The 23,464-nt window shown below is 39.7% G+C and overlaps 1 protein-coding gene across 1 annotated transcript in view; it reads left to right on the forward strand.

The window, feature by feature from the left end:
• Nucleotides 1-3,470, forward strand: part of HIBADH (3-hydroxyisobutyrate dehydrogenase) — an 82,060-nt gene extending 78,590 nt beyond the window's left edge. Inside the window, exon 8 of the mRNA XM_080386505.1 lies at nt 2,480-3,470. Coding sequence (XP_080242631.1) covers nt 2,480-2,638 — 159 coding nt within the window. The 3' untranslated portion in view covers nt 2,639-3,470. The remainder of the gene's footprint in view (nt 1-2,479) is intronic.
• The last annotated feature ends 19,994 nt before the right edge of the window (nt 3,471-23,464 follow it).

The raw sequence follows: 23,464 nt of genomic DNA on the forward strand, positions 1-23,464 counted from the left end.
CGCCATCTTTGTGTTCGAGGCATTGCAGGCCAGAAGTTCTATCTTTCACTCACAACACAGTGGCTAATTAAATGTCATCTTTGAATCCCGAGAAGAGCTCAATTTGTATCATAATATTCTCGAGTCATGTTGAGACAGCCTTTGAGCTTTATTCCAAATGGCAGTTTCATTTATGTCATATGCAAAATAAATGTGAGGAAACATATTTTCAAAGTGAGCATTGGAAGCATATTCTGAAAAATTATCTGTTTCCCTATTCCAAGCTGAGAAAAAGTGGTCAGAATACTCAGTACAGTGATACATCTGGAAGATGTTGTCAGTTCCAAAGAGTATGAAAGGAGCCATAAACTATGCTCTGATGTTCACTTTTCCAAAAAGGTCAGCAAAGGGCAGATTTCTTTCAGAGCTGTTTTGTACTATTTTCACTTTAGGAATCTCCAACCTCAAGAGAAAAGATGCAAAATACTTTACAACTTGAAGCTAAAGATAAACTTTACTTACTTTTCGTATTATTTTTGTTTCCTTCAAAGCTCTAATTTGTAGAATGGTATTTAAATAACCAAAACAACCTTCCTGCACTTCAGAGTCAGGAGTCCTTGTCCATTTAATTATTGAGATATTTTCTGATGTTTCAGCCATCTTGGAGTCAGAGTTTCATTACTAAAGTGGTGTGCTTTATGAAATTGTATTTGTGCTAGCAGTCTGTTCAGAATTTTCAGGGATTGCTTCTGTGAATGCCCCTTCAGAGAGAAATAAATCATCATCACCTCTACCAAAACCAAGCACCTTCACTAGTTTGGAGTTTAATAAAATAGATAATATGGCAACAGATTTCACAAAGAGGATTTAGAAGAGGCTAGGAATACATTATGGAATATCTTCTTGCATGTGAGGCTAAGATAACTTTCTAGATTTGTCAGGTCATCAGTCTTTCAACAGAATTGCTAGACAAGAAGGAATGATCTGCCCTGATGCAGGTGAAGAATATTTTGGATCGTGTGACATCTGATACGTATGTTTTTCCCATTTTGCTAGATCTTGAAGTCATTTGAGGGTAATAGGAAGAGTAACTATAATTCTGATTTGTATCAGAATGACCTTTATAGAGCCGATTTACAGATCAAAGTGACATTTAGGGAGTAGAGTAAGATCTTGAATTTCCTTGTGCTAATTCAAATCCAGACACACAAAGTAAAGACCTGTCTTGTAAGTCATCCCTGAGAAGCCAAAGGTGCTCTCAGCAGTACTACAGTCTCTCAGTTCTTCTGTATCAAAGATATTTTTTTTTTTTTAAATAAAACCACAGCAAATTTAATAAACCACCATAGTCTTGGATGGACAGAAAATCCAGGCACTTTCTAGTAACACTTGAGAGGTTCTTTTGCAACTTTCTTGAAATGTAGACCACAACATTTATTTCATTAGCAAGACCTTATAAAGGCAACCTTGAGTGCAGGCATTACTTTCATACTTAGACAAGAGCTTTGTTTATACATCCAGGCCCTTGTTAGCTTTTCCTTCTTTGGCTGGTTTCATGTCTGATTCAGCTTAGAATTCAAGACATCCTCCAGCCTAGCTTGCCATTTCTGTTCAGCACACACGCAGCTGACTATTTGTAGCTAACTATGGTTATCACCTGGTACTTGCCTTTGAGTTTCGTCCTATTTATTTCAGATTATAGCTGTATTTGACCAAGGACTCTTGCAGGACAGATTTCAAATTCATCCTTTTTGCAACCTCCTCTCCTTTTTTTGCCCCAAATTTAGTGTTTTAAAAATGCAGTAGAATTATTCTCTGTATCCCTTTATCTTCAGTCATTAGAGAAAACTTTGAGTTGTAGCAGACCCAGGACAGTCCCTAAGGAACCCTTAAATACATCTTTCCAGTTAGGCTGCAAACCATTCATATCCACAAATTTTGATATTAACTGGTCACGTTACAGTAAATGTATGCATGCTGATTGGCTTCAATGTTGTTGTTATTCAAATTCCTCCTGCTTGATTTTTAACCTGTTTTTAGAAAGAAAGAAGTCATTTTGCCCGAACAAGAAAATGATGCCATCAGAACCTATGTGAAATGCTTAAGTGAATAGCCAGGGCAATTTTATTTTTGGAAATGACATAACAAAGTGGGGGAAAAGTCTGAGTCTTGCTACCAGGTTATATAGCGATCTAGAATCTTACAGTTCCTCTTGTCCTGAAGGCAGTTGCCTGCCTTTCAAAGTTTGGTGTTTTTCTGTTGAATAACATTGAGTTACTGTTCTAAAAATGATAAACTAAACAAGACTCCCTTCTCCTAAGACTGAAATTTTGAGGCTGAAATATTGTGTTTGTTGTTAGTAGAGTTATCTTCACAATGGAAGCCAAATAACCTATAATATGTACATGGGTATTTATATCCTTATTGTTTCTCCCCTGACTTTTTCTTTCCTTCCTTTCTTCCTGTCTGCCCTCTTCCTCCCTCTTCTCCCTCCCCACAGGATCTTGGCTTGGCCCAGATTTCTGCCACCAACACAAAGACACCAGTTCCTTTGGGATCCCAGGCACATCAGATCTACAGAATGATGTGTGCAAAAGGCTATGCCCTGAAAGACTTCTCAGCTGTGTTCCAGTTTTTACGTGAGGAGGAAACCTTGTGAGCTGTCCTTTGGAAATGGGCACAATAACAAACCACATTTTTTTTATCCTTATAGTTCATTTGAGAAGTATGTGGGTTTAATCAAGTACTGTGCATCCTGATCCCATACAGACTAATCTTTGGTTGTCTAGATCAGAAAGAGCTCCAGGGTTTTTTCATAGTTCTTGAAAAAGCAAGCCAGAGGAAGGAAGGGGTTGTTTGGCAATTAGCCACACAGTGATTTATTTTAAGAGCCATCAAAGTTGTTTTTTTGACTAGATGCAATAAATAAATATTTTTTTTATGAAACACTTAACTGTTTGCATATAAAGTAACTTACATTATGGCTACAAACTTAGGTGAATCTTCAATAGTAAGACAATGTTGTATAGTGATTTTATGATATATAGCAATCTATTAAAATGAAAAAAGAATACTTTATGGAAAAAGGGAAAATTTATTCAATGAAGAAACACAGCTTGAAATTAATTATTTTTTTCCTTTGACCTACTAGCCTTGAATTGGTTCAGTAGTGAATTTTTCCTGGGATTCAGGTTGCAGATTAAGTTTATAGGCAGGCATTTCTACGTGGAGAGCTGTTACAGCATGTTTACCTGATAGACTTAGTTAAAATAACATAGAATGTGTGTCCCTCTTGTAAAGCTCCATTATTGTATTTTGCTAACTCAATTTTGTATTTTCTTGTATTCTGTCACACATTTTCAAAACTCAAGAACAGCACTTACCAGAAGTTCTAACAAACTGTACATTTGTTTTAGGTAATTACTAAAGTATTTTAAATCTAAACAAACCCCATTATTTTGAAAAGAAATAAAAATCTATGCTGGTAAATATTTGCTGTATGATTACTGCTTTTTGTTTTGGTGCAAACACGTTTAACACACACATTTAACCTAAAGCTTATACTAATTTGTCTTATATTTTAATTTGCTTGGTTTTCTACAGGTTGTCTTGCAAAACCAAGCTTGTCAAGAGCTCTCTGAAATGCAGATGGTAATATATTTACATATGTATTACTGTAACCATTGACCATCTCCTTGGTCTGCAGAAGTACAGGTACACACTTGGCTTTATGAATATAAATACTCATGTTGATTTCGCTAGAACTACTCACATTCAGACTTAATTGCAGGCTCTAGGCTTCATGGTCAATTACGCCTTTACATTCCTATTTTGTTTGTATGATGGATCCTGTTATATATGCACATTTGAGTAACAAAATCATGTGCTTGAATTAGCTGAAGTCTGTGAATAACCTTCTGAGAACTTGGACAATATATTTTAAGACATTAGTAACATCATACAAAAGTCATTAAACAGTACTGGTTGATCTGTTCTTTCAGTTTTCTTTGAAAACTGTTTGACATTCTCGGTAATTCAGGGGTTTGGGGCTCATGAATGTTATACATGAATATAGGACTGCTGGAAACAATCTAACTTTTAAAAAATTGTTTTGTCTCTCCTTTGATAAAACTACTGTTTCTACAAGATTGCATTCATTCAGAAATCAGATACAAAACTACCTACAGTAAAATCTATTAGAATTGCAAAATCAACCCCTGAAGTGCTGGAAGACACAGAAACATGGAACCATAGTTGCAGATGCATGGTTCAAGCTTTAATACAAGATCACATGCTACAACATCTTTTCCTATGGAATTCCTGCTCTAGGTGAACCTGCTTTGGCAGGGGGTTGGACCAGGTGATCTCCAGAGGTGCCTTCCAACCCTGACCAACCTGTGATTCTGTGATTCCTGCCTCACAGACACAGGATGGATCTAGTCTCATAATGAATTTGGGGTCAAGTAGTGAAGGATGTTTTTGCCAGTAGGATCCGTGTTCATTTGGAAGTTTTACAACGAATGAGGTAAGGAGTTGTAGGAGAGTCCTGGTTAAGTTTGTCTCCTGTATACTTGACTTGGAGACCTGGCTGGCATCAGCAGGACTGCTGAGAGACGCTTTCTTCTACTGTCCACCCCAGCCTGTAGCAGGGTTTTCTCTGAATGTGTTTGCTGGTAACCCTCGGTTTACTGGTAACTCTGGTTTACCTGTAACCTTGGGCTTGCAGGAAGCATAATCTTTTTTTTCTGAAGACATTATATGCACACATAAATGTTGGGACACATGAGGGAAGAGACTCTGCTCGGCAAGACACACTCTTTGAAGCTTGTAGCTTCTGAAATCTGAAGTCTCCCTTAAGCGTGTGGAAACTTCATTGTTATTTTTGTGTTTCTCACAAAGGCTTGTAGCTTAGGCTTCCTGGAGTTGATTTCTCCTCCCCCACGACCTCTGATCAAATTTTAAATTCCTACTTCAAAGCATGGGGCGCTCAAGTTGGAGGAAAGGCTGCCAGAATGCTGTTTTGGCAAACCAACACAACGCTCTGTGGTCTCCTTCTTGGAGGAGGATTTTGGCTGAAATTAAAAAAAAAAAAAAAAACTAAAAAAAAAACCCCACACACAAACCAGCTTCAGGGCAGACATCCAGCATGTAAAGTTTTAAAACAACCAGTTAGTTTGGCAAAGTTAGAAACAACTTTTTAAACGTGTCTTATTATGGAAAGTGCCTTGAAATGTTTAATGATGTCCAATACCTGAAGCTAGTAACACAGTTTATATTAGAATACACTTTTTTTTTTTCCTAATTCTGTAAGCAAATACTGTGTGACTGGATATGTATGATGGTGGTAGTATTCATACTAGCTATGGCCATTCTGCATGTGCATATGTATTTAATGTATCTTTTACTTGGTGTATATTTCTGGTCTATGGAAATCAGGCAAGTACTAAAACTATTGTCACTGCCAGAAACAGGTGTTGAAAACTAATTTGTTGAGCTGAACAGAAAGATTGTAAAATTGGTTTAATTTCTACACTAATTGCCTCCCAGTACATACACACAAATTAGGTGCAACAAATTAACTGCATATTTTGCGAATGTCCCAAAGGGAAACTTGAGGTAACCTCTTTTTAAATTAGTTAGAATGTTAAACTAGCCCTCCCATCATGCTTACTTTGGAAACTCACCTATATCAAATACATTTATTGACTAACAGGAAAACATTGACAACCAATAAAAGTAGTGATGGTTTTAAAAAAAATTCTTAAGCAGCCTTCTCTCATTTATGATTCAGTATAACCTGTCTTAAGCAACTATTTTTGGTGGTCGTTTAACAGAGGAGGCCTTCTATTAAAACTGCTGAGTACTATATTGCTTTAACTTTATTTATGGTTCTTACAAGCCTCAGGAGGAAGAGGAGGTATTCTGACCAAGTACAAGTACTATACATGGTATTCTGGCTCTGCTTTAATCAATGGGAATTCTGCCATTAAGTACAATACTGCCAAGATTTCACAGAGTGTGTTGAGCGCCCATGTGATTCCAGTGCAGCTGTGGCCGAGAGGCAGCTCTAGCGTTGCTCGAGCACATCCCTCTGGCAGGGTTTGTGCCACGTTACTGGCATCAGGAATATGATAAGCTGGAGTGGTGGCAGTGAGAGGAAGGAGCCAGCACAAGCCGCTGCAGTTGGTATTGCCGATCTCCATCCCAGCCTTGTCCCACAGTGGATGAGAGAGATGCTATGGGGGACAGAGCAGCTGCTGTCCTTGCCTGCCTGAGTGTCCTGGTTTTGGCTGGGATAGTTAATTTTTTCCTAGTAGCTGGTACAGTGCTGTGTTTTGGATGTAGTTTGAGAATAATTGGGCATCGTTTGTTTTTCTTGAGTTTTATTCCTCTCTCTCTGTTATGGACCTTTTCATTGCAATTAGTAGTAGCAGTAGTATATTTTACTTCAGTTATTAAACTGCTCTTATCTCAACCCACAGGTTTTGCCTTTTTTCCCTGATTCTCCTCTTTGTCCCACTGGGTGAGAGGGGAGTAAGCAAGGGGCTGTGTGGTACTTACTTGCCAGCTGGGGTTAAACCACAGCACTGAGAACAGAGCTACCCATCTCTTCAGCTGCTTAAATCTTACAGGTCTTTGCCACAGGTTTTTATTAAACAGTTTATGGAACAGAAAGACTGGGGCCACCCCTGGAGCTAGTGGAGAATGCCTACCATCACGCAAGGGCTACTGTACTTACGCAATAGATGTTTTTCTATGTTTTCAGTCCACCAGCTTGATTTGTAAGACCAAATCTATCCAGGCACAATTCTGAAGGTACTAACTTGATCAGTAGTGATACCTGTTGCTTTCAATTTGTCTTTACATCATCATCATCATCTTCTCTTCCTTCATATAAAAATAGATGTATTTCTGCTTTTCTCAAGAAAAGTTGAGAATATTGCCTGTCTTCACAAGGCTGACTAATAAGTTGTGGAAACTTTGAAGCAGTTTAGAAACCTCTGTTGCGTTTTCTTGATGCACTTACACAAGATGTGGAGCTAGGGTTCTCCGCAGTATGTTAGACTTAAGGTTTGCTAAGACCCTCTTTGAGTTTAGGGGACTTGCAGAGGGGAAGCCTTTTTATTGACTTCAGTAGCAAGTTCTTAGCACTTACTGCAAGCCTTGCAAAATTGAAAAATCATATTTCAATAGTGGGAGAAGCTCAGTTCAATGTCTATGAACTAGAATGAACAGTGCCTTTGAAAAGCTCGAGCTTTCAGTAGCAAGGATGTCTTTAGCATTCTGTGCGACAGCATAATAGATGTATGGTCTTTAAAGGCTACTGTTATTTTTAAGATTTGTTGCTTTCTATATGTGATTCATCAGAACCCATCCTGCCTGCTGGTACAGTTACACATTAATTTTTTTCCCAATAAGAATAATAGCAACAGTTACAAAGTTTTCTTAGGTGGACAGAGAATGAGTATATTTATGGTTGCTGTGTTCAGTAGATGTATGACATGGACCTAGGCATCCATATGGCAGTGATATTTTTTTTTGGTTTTGACATTCATTATGGATTGTGAGCACTTGGGGTAAATTGAAACAGGTGGATAAACCTTTCTGAAGTACTGCATGTCTCATAATAACTACTGTATAATTAAAAGCCGTCTGGCTCTTTTTGCATTTACACCCAACTCTTCCTTTTGACCTTGACCCTGAAATGAGGTCTGGATTTTCATTTGAGGTCAGAGATAACTCAGACTGTTTCTTCATTTAGTTTTACTGAGCTCCATTAGTGGTGACAGGGTTCTGTTTGTTAAAGTAAATGCTATCTACGGAGATAATAAATGTGCTAACATATGTTTTATGAAGTTCACCGTTTTCAAAAAGACTTGGAACACTGGACAAAAACAACTGAAATGCAACTGTTAAAAGGTAAGTTTGCAGGTACCTGAAATGCAGCTACCCTGGAAAGAAATGCAAATACTGGTACAATACATTTCAGTCCTTACAGTATTTTTAGAAAAGAAATTGTATTTTGTCTTGTTGAAATTCAAAGGAGAAACCAGACAAGTAAAACAAAAGTAATAGACTTCAAATGTGGTCAGATATAAGCTTTATTTGGCCAGAATCAAGTGTTGCTGCTGTCTGCCTTCCAGTTTGAGACGCATGACAAAACTAGCTTGGATTTATGCGGGCAACTTAGAGAACCAACAGCTGTAGGGAAGCAAGTGATGTGGGAAGTAAATATTTTAAGAAATACTTTTTAAAAATCTCGGAGCTGCCTACTTTGTCCTGAGTGCTTTCTTCCAAATGATTTAACAGCGTTAACTGGGCTGTGATCGCTGGTTGCAGGCATACCTGACCCAGCTGTAAGCCAGCTTGTCTGCATATCTGCAGCTCTCTAGTCCCAGAGGCTTTGCTGGGACACTGGGTAAATACTGGGGCAGCAGTGCTGTGTAGACACGCTGTTTCCAGTACCTAAACTGGCTGGTTTGTGGCTAGCAATAGTAAGCCATTTTTGCTTTCCAGTCATGTTATTCCGTGACTATAAAGCTTGGAAGCTTTCTGTGACAAATATTTAGGAGGCTAATGCATTGGGTGTTGTAAATGTTATCTGTTTTACAGCATCTTCTTGGCAGCCTGTGCCCTGTTGTTTCTTCGTCTGTTTGTACAATGCTTAGGACAAGTCCCCTTGGTGGTGTGTAATTGCTGTCAGTCTGCAGTCCGCAAAAAAGACTAACTTCAGCCACTCACTGGTGACAGAAGCTGGAGCTTCAGACACACGGATTTAAGATATGCTTGGATTCCTCTCCATTTCTACGTACAAGGTTGTCATACAAGCTCTGCCTTGTTTGAACCTACGTATTGCGTGGCACCAGGAGCCCACAGTGTGTGAGCTGGTTATTTTTCTCCTGCATTTGACTGTGTTAGAGCTACATTTGCCATTTGTGCTTAGAAATAGCTGATTTCTGGTCCCTATCAGGAGGAGAGGAAAACACTGCTAAGGTAGGTCACAGGACCTGATGCCAACATGTTACTCTCACTTGAAAGCCACTGGATGCTGTACTCACCTTCTATTGCTCTGACTTTTTTTCCTCTGCTTGTCCCTGGGTAGATAACTGTGTTAGCTTATGTGGGTGCAAACAGAGTCTGTGATTAATAAAAGAGTAAGCAGCATCTTGTGCTATGTGACCTGCTAGGTCTATCAGGGGAAGGTGGTTCCTTGTAAAATAGATAAGGGAACTGCAATCTGCTTCCTCTGGCAGCATGATAAAGATGGAGACATCGAGTCCGCAGACATCACTAGACACCACCACTAAAGTCACAGCCAGCAGAATGCAGTTCCTGTCCCGCATCACACCACCCAGCTCTGCCGTCTGAGCAATAAATATCACACCAGCCTCTCCAAACTCTCCCTGGGGCTGCTTGTGGCTCTAGTTTTGGCAGCTTTGTCTGCCTTGGCCCTGGCTGCCTGGAATCTACTTCTGTGCTTCCTCCCAAAAATTCCTTTTTCCAGTGCTGTGCCCGAGCTGACTGTAGGCCTTCAGTGTGCCTGAAAATAAGATGTTAGGTCTTACTTGCTTTCCGTGTGCTCCCAGTAGTGCCAGAAAGCACATAATGAATGTGTCTCCCTTGTTTCTTCCAGACTTAATAAGTAAACGGAGCTATAAACAGTAAGCCAAAAGGATGGGGATGGCAGGCATTTATGGGGTAATAGGAATTTGTTCATTGAACTGGTTGTTGTGCTACTTCGTGACTGTGGTATCTCAGCTTTTTCTGAGAGCAGGAGCAATGTGTGTTTCTTTTCATATGAAGAGGAGCCAAAACTGGCTCTGTCCACTGACCTGTGGCTGTCATTTTGAATCAGGCTCATTGTTTACATTTACAGTAATGATGAAAAATAGCCATTTTCTTGTATTAACACATACCTGATTTGCTTTGTTGGGTTTTTCTTAATCCGTTTTCCACAAATGGATGTTCTCATCTGTTTGCTAATATTTTACTTCCTTCTCCATCTATGTAACAGCCTGTGTATTACAGGCTACATATAACATCTAAAATCACACTCAGGAATCTATGAGAAACTCAAGTCTTAAGGTAACCCTGCCATGGTGCTGTTAATAACACATTGCAAACAAGAAAGTAGTAAGTGGAAATAATGCACTCATTTAGAAGTAATAAATCCTTTGATCTTTCTTTGAAGCAAGGGTATATGCTTAAACTACCAATTCAGGGACAACCAGATGCCCATAAAGAATGGGTCTTTGCTTTGATAGAAAATCGCTGAGGCCTGCCCAGCAGCTCTGGTCTGTAAACAGATTAGTTAAGTGCTCATCAGCTCTGATTTGCATAGGACAGTCTTTGCACACAAACCCTATTCCAGCCTTAACGAGCTATTTACTTGCAGGAAAGCTACTGGGTTCCTTTTAGTTAGAAATCTCAGTAGAAAATTGCTTTGTGAGAAGGGGCAGGATCCGGATTTGGAAATAGTGCTTTTCCTCTACATAGATGGTAACAGGCAGCTGGTGACGGGCAGTCTGGCATGTTTGCTGAGCCTTTTTAGTGCCGGAGTGTGGGAATTAGAAAAATATCTCATACTTGCAAATTTGGAGAAGCGTTACTTCTCTGTGCTCATTGGTGGCTTTCATCCTCGGCTGGATAAAGAACGTTGATGGGAGAGGACAGGGAAGCAGACACTTGTGTCTGTGGGACAAGGAACCCAGAGCTGAAGTGTTCACTGAAGAGGGTTTCACTAGGCTGTAAAATACTCATCACTTTTGAATAGAAATGAATGCCTCATGAATGCTTGCTGGTTTGTGTGCAGAAACTGGGTGCAGCCTGCACATTTGGCACTTACATTTTTCCCCATTTAAAGTTCTTTTGATCCCCGCAATTACTTTTGCCTAATACAAAGGGAGGTCAGTCTCAGTCACAGGCACAGCAGATGGTGAGATTCACCCCAGAGTACAGAAGAACTACAGCTACAGTGCTTCGGTGTCTTTTACATTTTAAAGTGCATTACTTCTCAACTGAATTCAGCCTGGCCAACGGGTTGCTTTTCTTCTGAATCAAGAAAGCAGCAAAAGTGCAACTTTTTCTGATGGGTAGACAAAAATATCAAAAGGGGAAAAACCCACAAAGTATTGCTGAAACCAGCGTGAGCAGTTTCAGTGCAAACCTGCTGCAGCTGGAAAGGTCTTAAAAATGACAGACTAGATTCTTTCCATATTAATGATCTCACAAACTTTGGGGTGACAGGTATACCAATAAGGGTATAATGTAGATATGTGTGGTTTAAAACAGAATATCCGTGTTAGACACAGGAAAATTAATCATGTAGTTCTGCCTTACCCTAGTAACAGTGAAAAATGTTATGAATCTGTTTTTTCACTGCTTACACTCTTTCCATTTTGTGTTCCCTTTTGCTTGGAAAGTAAACTTAGGTTAGTGTCTTTGTGTCTGAAAACATAGGGTGGAAGGCTGGAATGAGGAAAATACATATCATTTTCACAGCCAGGCTAAATATAGTTAGAAACTCTTCCCTGTAAATCCCTCGTTGGTTTTCATTTATTTATTTCATCAGCCAGATGCTAGTTTTTCACTTAGGCTATGATAAGAACATTACCCAAACACTTCCTCAAAAAATAAAATCTACATTATTACAGGGCATTCTGCATTAGCCCATCAGCCGTCTGCCTTTGAAGGCTTGTGTTCAGCCCCTCAGTTTTATAGTGCCAAGATTCAAATATGGGATTGCTAGAGGAAATTAATTACTAGTAAATTTAGAACAAAGGAAAGAACCTGCAATTTCACAGCATGTAAAACACCTTCTGGAATTTTTTGCTCTCTTCTTGGAAACCAATGTGTCAAATTCTTGGAATTATTTTAAAGGGCTTGGTAAAATACATAGCTATCCAACAAGCCATAATAAAATCTTATGCTTAAGGATATAAATAGCAGGCAGAAAATTATTTTGTCTCTAGCCACTTTGGACCATGTCTGTGCAATGTGAATTGCAAAGCAGTGCGGGGCTTGCTTTTCTGATGCCCTGGGTGCTGAGTATGGCCGCAGGCAAAGAGTAGAATGTGGTAGGACGAAGTTGTGTTCCAAGGTGGGACATCCTCTGTTGCTGTGCCAGACCCCTGAGCTCTGCAGCTACCGCCGCCTTCCCTTCCAGCCCAACTCCTACCAACCACCAGAGCCCAGCCAGGGCCGGCAGTGGGCTTGGGGACACACATGGCTTCACACATCAGCTGTCCCACACGTCCAGCAGTACCTGCATCTTTCTGAGCTTTCTGGAACCCTCTTCTGTCTTCAGCCACTTCCTAGATGCCTGTATCTTCTCATACTGCTTCATGTCACTTCCAAGGTGGACAAAGAAATGTCTTTTGTTTAGTTTGTATAAACCTGACTTTTCTGTTGATTCTCTTGCTGCTGCTTCCCAGTTCTCCCTCTTTGGCAGTTCTCCTTTATTGTTGCCTCCAGATCACAGTCTGTAAAAGGTGTCTCTCATTTGCCTCTTCCCATAGCTGCTCTGTCCTGTGGTCTTCTCACTTCTTCCATCACACCTGAATATGTTCGTCTTTGACCCCAAACACCATCCACAGAGGCAAATCATTTTCATCCCTAAAAGGCAGCATGTGATCACGCTCTAGCGATTGCGATAGTTTTCCTTTTTCCTTGTTAATTAGCATGTTTTGTCTCCCTTGGCTCTCCTGCTCTATTGGAACCGCACTTGCTTTTTCTCTTGTACCTTGCAACCCCTGATACTCACACAGATGTTACACATGCTGTATAGTCAGTTTAAAGAGCGATTCCCAAATCATTCTTGAAGTCATTAAGGAGGCTGGATTTTATGTTGCCACATTTACTCTTGTTTCCATACCTTGTACCTTGCTCCTGCTCCTTGAATTGGCTTTTTGACTAAGTTGGCATACATGTCCTCTCACTTTTTCAAAAGCATCTGCATCAATACCAGCCTTTAAGGCTGTGCCTAAGCCAGTGATGTAGTCCAGAGCAGGAACCTGCATATTCTGACTGTATCCTTTTACCGTACTTGGATCCACGTTGCAGAGCAATCCCAGAGTACGCGAGTGGGGTTTTCTTTCAGATGAAGCTATGGAACTAGGAAGGTGCTCCAAGGTCTCTCTCAGGCACTCTGACTTGCTCATGGGCCTTCTGTGCACCGGACCAGACTGCAGTTGGTCTGGAGAAATCTCCAAATATAAGACCCATACTGTGGGCACTGGCTCCTCAAAAGCAACTGCGTAGCTTTCCAGGTTTGCTTCTACTGATGGTGTAGACAGATCCTGTACATCCTTTCAGAAGAGCTGATTTTTCACTGCTGCTGTAAACCTCTGTTACTGTAACAATTAAGAAATACCAGTGCCACATCAGATCAGTGTGAGATTGCAAACCTTAGCCTTCCAGCAGCGTGAGCCTCTTCTTACTGACATTGATTTTGTATCCAAGCACATTCATGGACTTCTGTGGGGATTCTCTTAATGTCCTCCAAACTGAGATCCACACTGAAATGTATTTTCTGTTTGGTGAAATGTCGTGTCTGTGACCATACTCTGCATGTTGCAAATGCTTACTCTGGGAAGCATACCGATACTGGCCTAAACAGGTTTTTTTCTAATAGAGGAGTCGCAACACCTGGCTAGCTTTGTATTCTTATGGAGCTAACCAGGTTACTATTGTGGGAACAAGATATATTAACTTGGTTGTAAAGCTGTTCTCTGTGGGGGCTTGTTTTTATGACCCTGGATTTTAGAAGATTTCGAAATACATTTGCATTCATGAAAAATGTATTTTAACATAATGGCTGACAATCCTGCTAGTTGTAATGAATTCCTTTGATGGTGAGCTACGAAGTCCTCAGTAGCCCTGGTAGAGGTACAAGGTTTCTAATCCATTACTCTCCCCTTTATTTTATTTATTTTATTCAAAAGCTTCCCTTTCCAAAACCCACAAAGGAAGAATAGCAAGCAGTCATCAATGTGGAGGTGACTTTTCCACTTCCTTCTCTCTCATGTAGTTGTTAACAGTAATTTACAGTTGCTCAGTTACATTGAGAAGGCTGTGATCTTTCTAACTAAAGTAATAAAAATCAATGTGTTGTTCTTATTAATTTACTGCATGCCATAAAGGCTAACAAATTGTACTGTACTAAAAGAATATTGCCGAAGTATTTATTAAAAAGCATATGATATTGAAAGCAATTCTTCTTCCCATGGACTTCCTTACCTCTATGGGGAAAACTGTCATAGCATTGGGCATGTCCATCAGCTGTGCTGTATGGCAGACCTGAGAAGTATTGTACTTTTCTGAATATAAAGGAGAAAAACTGCAGTGGATATTTTTGATGCATGCACACATCTTTATTTCCATCTTTGACTTGAGTTGTGCCACCTGAACATGATTGCTATCTTAAGCAAGTAAAAAAACCTGAGTGCTTGTGGAGTCAATGGAAATTTTACCATTTATTTCAGTAGGACAGGACTTTTTCTCCCATATTATTGTTTTTGGCACAATTCAAATTGGAATGTGGCTTTTCAAGTGTCTTAATGATAAAATCTGTATCATTAAACCAAATAATTTTGAAGAAATAGTGAATATGAAGATTGTAGCTGACTTCTGAATTGTATTACTGTATGACAGGATCTTTCAAAAATGGACAGAGGGGCAAATTGTCTGGACTTGAAAGTTGAGTTGAGACCAACAAATTTGTTGATGAAAGGTAGCCAAATATTAAATAGCTAGTAGTCAGGAATTACAGGGTCACAGTTAGGAACCTGGTTTATTTAACATTTTCATAGATGAAGAGGTAAAGGACAACCCATTGCTGAAATTTGCAGCCACTGCTGAGCAGCAGTCTGTCATCCCTGTGGCCTCAGATGTGTGGAAGAATCCCAGAATCCCAGAATGGTTGAGATTGGAAAGGACCTCCAGAGGTCACCTGGTCCAACCCCCCGGCTCAATCAGAGACATCTAAAGCCAGTTGCCCAGGACCATGTCCAGACAGCTTTTGAATATCTCCAAGGATAGGGACTGCACTCCCTGCGCCAGTGCTCAGTAAAACAGTGTTCCCCGATGTTCAGACAGAGCCTCCTGCGTTTCAGTTTGTGCCCGCTGCCTCTGGTCCTGTCACTGGGCACCACTGAAAAGAGCCCAGAAGCTCCATCTTCTTTGCACCCGCCCCTCAGGTGTTTATATACATTTACAAGATCATCACTCAGCCTCCACTCCAGGCTGAAGAGTCCCAGCTCACTCAGCCTTTCCTCACTGGACTGGTGCTACAAATTTGTCTGATTCCCTTTGTAGGGTGTCCCTGTGACAGCTTAACCAAGGTGAAAGACCAGCTTTGCCAGGCTACCCTGAATGCAGCGGCCATGCTCTATCTCAAAGCTGTTCTGCTAATGGGCAGGAGTATATACTCAGAATTCAACTGGCAATAATTTCGTTTGCTGTAACTTGATGAAGTATGATGATTTTGCACGTGACAGCCTAAATTTTCCATTGATCTAGGCTGAACTACTCTCCCTAATTTGAGATAACAAATAGCAAGCTGATCATAAACAAATAATGAACAGAAAGAAAATCTGAATTGACTGAATAGGCTATTTGCTGTGAAATATTCACTCAACTCTATAAATAACATTTGGTTTCTATCCAGAGGAGGAATGATTTACTTCACCGAACAGGTAAAATAGAATAAATAACAAGACCCTAATACACTGAATCAAATGAGAAAATAAAAACTGTGATAGATGTGACCTTTGGAGAAATGTTCAATTTTGTTTGTCACAGCTTGGAAATAATACAATGCACCTACAGGAGGTAAGAGCCAGGCAGAAGAAATGTCACTGTTTTCTGTTATTATCTTAATGTGGAATCCAAGTTTATTAACAGATCTAATATATTTTAATAGATTGCTTGTTTTCTGTTATTCATAGAGGTTTTGTATGTGGAATCACAAATGGGTGTATCTCTCCACCCTCTGCTTTATAGCTCATCACTGTCACACATGACATCAGTATTGCTATAATGTGCTAATGTCTGCAGTTTTTTCCACAGTATTCCTGAGTCTTTAGTGTGCTGATGAGCTGGTTTTATACTTTATTTCTTCTGATTTAGGTCAAAACAATGACTTGCACACGGATGAGTCCCTTGCAATACAGTTAATGCACTTCCAAAAGAGCACCAAGTGACAACTCCCATTTTTATTCCTCTGTTAGTCTGCATGTTCAGTATGCAGGAATTTCCCAGAGTCTTTACTCACAGACCTTATACCCCCAAAAATTAAATCTTTGTTCTCATAAAGACCATCCTCAAAAGAGCCCTGGCTACCTTATGTTCCTTCTTCTTTTACGATCTACCTTTAAGGAGGGAGCATGTGTGTATTGACATGCAAATCCAAGCTCCAAAGAAGTGACCCTGCTGCGTCTGACAATTTCTCTATCAGGTACCTTTTAAAATAGAGTTAAGCTGAGACTTCAGCCAGTCTGCTCATTTGCACATCAATATCCTAATGCTCCTCCTCAGCACTGGTGATGGCCCAGTGTTACCTTTAGGATAAGGTGACTAGCTTTGATATTTAGAGATATGCGCACATTAGAAAGCTGGATGTGATCCTGGATAAAGTTCCAGGAGTGTTTAGGCCAGCTGCACTGGGCAGGACTAGTTAGTAATACCAGTAAAAGCTACAACCTGGAAATTGCTCATCACATGTCTGCACTGTCGCAGGGAAAGATGTGCTTTGGGCACCTGTAGACAGATTATACCAGCAGAAGTGTAATTTCAGTGCTGGGACATCACCTGCTCTGGAACTTCTGCCAGTGCCACTACGTTGGCCAAAGGCACCTCTCTTTACCACCCTGCCTGGCCTAACCATGCCGGTGGCATCCTGCTGCACAAACATCGTCTTGGTGGGTGGAAAGTGTACCTGAAGAGCAACGCTGAGGAAGTGTGAGTCAGGTGGCTTTCCAAGGAGGAGGTGAAGAACAGACCTGGTTATGATGGGACAGCATGTCCAAGACCGGCCATCCCTTTAGCGCAGCAGAGATGCAAACTCCAGTTTACTGCCAGTGTTCAACACTGAAACCCGAAAAACACAGCTGAGGGAAGTAAAAGTGCTGTTTGCTGACAGCAACAGTAATTAATCATCAAACAGTTCACAAGGAAAAGTGACAAATTCATCCTTGGGAAGCTTTTAACAAACATATTCTAGCTCAGTCACCCAGCTACTGCATTTCAGAGTTAGGACCACTACATGATGCGTGACAGTATCTTTGGATCTTTGTCGTCTTCTTTGCATTTAGTACTAAAGGGAGGCTCTGGCCTTGTAAAGATGCTGCAATTAGCGTTCAATACATTTGTCCTTTAGGATTTAGGGTGGGTTTTTAACTTTTTGTACTAATGATTTGTGCTACTAACGCCCAATGATAGCTAAATGTGAGATACAGGTGCATTCTTGATGGATTTTGGCATTTACTGCTATCTCATAGCAATAGAAGCTATTTCTGGGTCCATCTTCTCAATGACATCAATAACTGAATTTCTTATTGACATGAATTATGTTCTCCGCTGTGTCTCCATCCAGTTCTTCCTTCCTTCCTGTTCAGACTCGACAGTGCTTGTAGAATTGCTTGGAGAGGAAATCTTTGAAAGTTTGAAGTTTGCACCTCATGGAAATACAGCTGTTAATAAATGCTGTGATCTGTTTCCTGTGTGAATGTCTGCTTGTATAATTGCAGTGAAACAATTCCTGTGAAAGAGTTCTTTTTGAACTGTAGCCTTCTGTAAGAATAGAAAAGCACCGTGTCGGGTCTGACCATATATCTCTGCCTCCTGTCATACACAGCAATAAGTGATGGATGTGGAGGGTGTGACAAGGAAAGCACACCATGAAATTGCTCCAGTCTGCTCTCTTGCTCTCTTGCTGGTTTGCACCCTTTTTTTCTAGTTTTCTACTGGCCTGATCCAGTGAGTGGAGGGCACTCGGCACCTCTCACCACGTGCTTTGTATGACTTCATGAAAGATGTATTAATCTTGTCGGGTCCCTGGCATATGAACTGAAAGCTGCAGAGAAAAGTGCGCCTCACCAGCAACCACTGGGTTAAGATGGGCTTTCCTCTGAGGACAAAAGCCACAAAAGAAGCTGTCGTATAAGTTGTGGAGGAGGGTAACACCAGTATGGCTATTTCAAGTTTTGCTGTCAGGGAAACTGCTAGTTCTTGATCTCGCTTGTGTTACATGTACAGAAATAATCTTTTCAGACTCTGGAAATGTTAAATTTCCTTTTAAAAGCCCAGGGGGGGAACTCAAGCACACAGTCAATGCTTGTATTCTACTGGTCTCAATTTCCAGACTGTTTCCAACTTTTGAACAGCTGCTTCTTCCATTTTCCTCCTATACCTGCTAATCAAGGAGTGACCAACATCTGAGTGGAGAAAATGTTAACAAATTCCACTGATAGCCTTCTTCTGTCAAGTCTAGAATTGTGGTTGCTGGGTAACATTAAAGTAAATTAACCCTATAAAAAAACCAAAAACAATCAAAAAAACCCACAAACCCTAACCCCCAAAGATTCTGAAATTCTAATAATATCTTGATATTGCCAAAACGTTGTGAACTTGCAATGCTTTAATGAGCCGTGTTGCTGCCAGTGAAGGACCATATCCTCAGTCAGGAACCATTCCTAACCATCTGACCGACATCCTTTAAGCATGGAAATGTATGTTACAATGTTTTCCTATTTAATTGCTCCGATTTTATTTAGAGAGGAGGATAGGGTATTAGGAAACACCTTCAAAGCAAGTAGAAAAGATTAGTTGTGGGATAGGTAGGAGGCTGTTTTCTTGCTGGGATCTTCAAAAAGCAAAGATTTGTAAAGCTTTCAAGATGATTGGGGACAGGATTGACTTCTTGTTAAATCAGATAGGGACCTAATTAGAGATGTATGAAAGCAACAAAGCACCCTGCAGCAGGCAGTTTCCCTGCTGGGAGAAAACTCACTGAAACATAAGGGTAAGGCTAATAGCAGCTACTAAGAGGAGAGAGAGAAAGAAAGGAAAGAAAGGAAGAAAGGAAAAAAAAAAGAAAGAAAGAAAAAGAGAGAAAGAAATGAAAGAAAGGAAGAAAGAAAGAAAGAAAGAAAAGAAAGAAAGAAAAGAAAGGAAAGAAAAAAGAAAGAAAGAAAAGAAAGGAAAGAAAGGAAAGAAAGAAAGAAAAAGAAAGAAAGGAAAAGAAAGGAAAGAAGGAAGAAAGAAAGAAAGAAAGAAAGGAAAATAAAGAAAGAAAGAAAGGAAAAGAAAGGAAAGAAGGAAGAAAGAAAGAAAGAAGAAAAGAAAGGAAGGAAGGAAGAAAAAGAAAAAAGAAAGGAAGGAAGGAAGGAAAGGAGAGAGAGAGGAAAAGAAAGGAAAGAGAAAGCAAGAAAAGAAAGGAGAGAAAGAACCCCAAAACAAAACCACATCCCTTTTAACTGTTTTAACCCCTCAAGCAATTGGACGTGCTAGTCAGGGTTTAGAGGAGATAGCCTAATGCCTCATATGAAGACAGGAGACTCAAATCTGTTGCCAAAGGCCATAGGGAAGTGTTGAAAAAAAAAGACTGAAGGTGGGCAGCAGATAAGCAGGTATCTCCCCTCCAAGTAGAGGGATGAATTAGCCTTAGAGTTGCTAAACTCAGGATAACAAATCTGCCTAAAGCCTTGCTTCCTCATTGGGAAAATAACCTTTGAATGGATCTCTGGAGCAAGAGAAAGAGATCAAGGAAAATGTGTCAATTTGGGATAATAAAGGAAGCAGAAGGGCCATAAATAGAGCAGATATGCATCCCTAGGCAGCATCCACCTTTTTTTCTTTTAGCAATTGACAGTGGCCCTCAAGGTGCTGTTACACATGATGGGTTCTCAGACTTGATACTGCATTTCTTCTTACTGCCATTTGCATAATGTATGACTCTTTGCTTTCCTGTATCTGAAACAATCTTTTGATAGAAATGTGAACACACAGGGGAAAATTATCCACACTCCATCTGTTTTGGTGCATTCGAATTGGAAATAGATGTTTTTCTGAATGCATTTTTATAAATGGAATACAAAGACTAACCTGAAATTTTGATTTTGCATTTCTTTTTTCTGTTGTAACCAACAGAGGCTGAAGTCTGGCAACTGAGAAACCTTCAGGGCAGAAACTTGAATAGCTTCACTTACAAACATAGAAACAGGCATTCATAGCTCAGAAACAACATTTCTGTGTTCAGCACAAGCTAGGCAGCCTGGCATGATGGACCTTCTTTTGCGCTTTCTGAGTGAAAAAAATGCTGTTCATTGTTTGCATGGGTAAAATTATAATTACTTTCATACATTGCAGCATCAAAAATAATGTCCTGAAAAATTCTTTAACAGGAAATAGTAAACAATCGAAATTACTGAAAAATCATTTGCCACTAAGCATGATAAGCTCTCTCACTTAGCACTAAAGAAGTGACAAAGGTCATGCCTGTATGTGATATCATTCTAGGTGAAAACAAAACTTCCACTATTTTCCCTAATAAATGTTGAGTACTTCAGCAATGCTTGCATGTTTAAGTAATATATGCATGCTCTGCTAGTTTAATTTTCATAAACTTGATTGATTCAAATGTTGACTTTACTACCACAGCTTTTATATCCTCATCTAATCAAACTACATGTTTATTATTTCAGTTTTACATATTTTAGTAATTAGATTGTGTACCTTAATGGTACAGTAAGATTTTGCATAGTTTACTAAGGAAAAAGCTGACTTGTTACTGTTTCCTATTTTAGTGTGGTATTCTTAATTCTTCTGGGCCAAGCTAAGCTCTTCAGAAATTACAGGAATAGTGTATGATCAAGTTGAAGGAAATTAAATGAGACTCAATTCATTAACTCTTGCATCCCAGCATTACTCCTGCTTATCACTTGGAACTCTTCCTCTGCAGCTGCCTTCACCTGACATAGTGGTCATAGCTTTCCAAATTCATGCAAATGGACCCAATTCCTGTATTATTCTTACAGCCTTCTACCTGGAAAATAAAAATGGCTGGGATCAAAACCTGCAACAAGTACTTAGTTTTGTCTGCTCCTTCCACTTTCCTATCATAGACTCAATACACAAAAATCATTCATTCTTCCTTTCCTTTAATTTTACTTTCCAGATAAACTATTCAAATAGCATTTGCAATTTGGAGTGCCAAATTCAAGACTTCTAGTGAAAATTAAAGGTGTCTCTAGTTGGATATATACAAAATGAGATTCCCAACTTGCTGGTCAGACTTGAAAAACTTAGCCTTCAGCTTTAGCAATTGTAACTCTTGTCCTTTGAAATATATTTTGGTCTTGTTTGCTGGCCTCCTCATTTACCCTTATGACAAATCTTTTTTTCACTTCTTGCCCTTACATAATCAGACTTGTAAACATATAAACTGTATAAATATTGAAAGGATTGTTTTTCATCTCTGCATATTTTCAAAAGGTTGGTAATTAAAAAAGTTAAGGAACTAAGTCTCCATTTTATCACAATGCAAAAAAACTTTTTTAGATAATTTGTCATCAAAATATTCAGGTTGATTCAGAAATCTATTTTTGCTGATGTACTCCATGAAAAATAGCCTCTGTGAGTTGCCAGTGTTCTTGGATGAGTCTAGGATTTCTGGGGAAAGGGATAATTCAGGTACCATTTGAAATGTATACTCTTCTTGTTCATGTTTTATATTACCAGAGGAGCTGTTATGCTTCTTTTTAAAACAGATGATGTGATCAATACATGAATTAATATAATTTATTGATTAAGCTTTATATGTTTATAGTTTGACTTCTATGTCTCAGTGGTATTATGTTTTAAGCAAGTTCCTTTATGCGATTTTTATAAACAAGATGATAACTGAAAATAGACCTGACAGGTAGATTGTATTTTGGCAAGAAGAAAGTGTAGATTGAGTGACAAGTATTTTTTCTTTCATGTTCTCCTCCCCTTTACCACCCTTTGTTACACTTTCCAGCATAGGCATACTGCATCCCTCAGGTTGGAGTAGATTTGTGGCTGACAAGGGCTTGAGCAGAAGCGCTGAGGAATGTGCTGGTGCTGCCGTGAGTGGCATCCATGATTTAGTAGGTGGCAATATCTCTTTGGAGTCGGAATTGAACTGCCAACCCAGTCTGGAGTTTAAGAGACTGTGCTGATGGAGCTACTGTGTTTGGGGTGAAACTTAAAACCAAGGTCCTGTCTGTTTGTGGTCATTAAAGACTTCTGGCATACGTCCTCTACTAAGCTGCTGTATGGTATTGCATTAAGAGCTGTATTTCAGAAGTGGATTAAGAGATCCTTTTGTATGGTTTCTAAAGCACTTTAGGATTTTGGGAATAAAAAAATACTATATAAATGTAAGTTACTGTAATATTAAAATGAAAACACTCACTTTTTCACCTCTCAAACGGGAGCACCTCACCTTTAAAAAGAACAAAACCAGCTCAAGGTTTCTTTAGCATGTAAACTCAGAAGATGTTGTCCAGATGTGGGTCAAGATCAGCTTTAAATCAGAGTTTGGGTTTCAAGTTAAAGGCTGAACCTTGGCCAAGTTTCAGATTCTGGCTTAATGGCAGGGAAATCCCGTAAGAGCCTCCAGTGAGATTTCATCTCAGCATCGTGAAAATTTCATTAAATCACCTGTTCTCCTGAATCCTCGTTTTTGCCCTCATCTTCGGAGAGGATTGCTCACCTCAGGCTGTGAAAGATAAAGGAAGGAGGGGAGAAACTGGATTTAAGTCTTTGAATACGACAGTGCTAAGACCTGGATGGCAAGGGTTCATGCCTCGTAGTTTCACTGGGGCTTGGTCCTTGTGCCAGACATAGAAATAGGTTTGGAAAGAGGGAGAGAAGGAAGTGCTACACGATATCACGTAGCTTTACTGCAAGTCTTTCACTGGTCATTTTTAAGAGCCTCTTGGTAAGCAAAACTGTGTAGGTATTTAGGCAGCACTTAGGCTTAGATCTAAACGATCCATGCATCATTTGCAAATATTCACAGTTAGCACTTTGGGAACCAATGGAAACACATGCCTTCAACCCATCACTTTCTAATTCTGCAATAATCCATTTTGCTGGATACTTAACCTACCTTTGCACAGATCAGCACATTTCTGTCACACAGGCTGGCAGTACTTGTCTGAGCAATATAGTAGTAGATCGACATTATCTGTAATCAAAGCATGAAACTGTCTTTGCCTCATCTCCTCCATTTACTGTAGGATCTGTTTTAGGACAGAATGGAAATACTTTCTAACTGGCAACTCTAAAAAGGGCTCCATCCAGGTGGGTATATCAAAGAAAATTTCCCTCCAGAATAAAGACCATGGTGGAAAAAGCTAATCTGGGGATAACTCAGACAGCTGTATCAGAGTCTATGTGATAAGCAACTGTGGGCAGAAATATTTAACTATCTGAAAACACCGTTGACTAGTAGTCATGA

The sequence above is a fragment of the Falco punctatus genome (genome assembly GCF_963210335.1).
Source record: "Falco punctatus genome assembly, chromosome: 4".
In the NCBI taxonomy this organism is placed as follows: Eukaryota; Metazoa; Chordata; class Aves; order Falconiformes; family Falconidae; genus Falco; species Falco punctatus.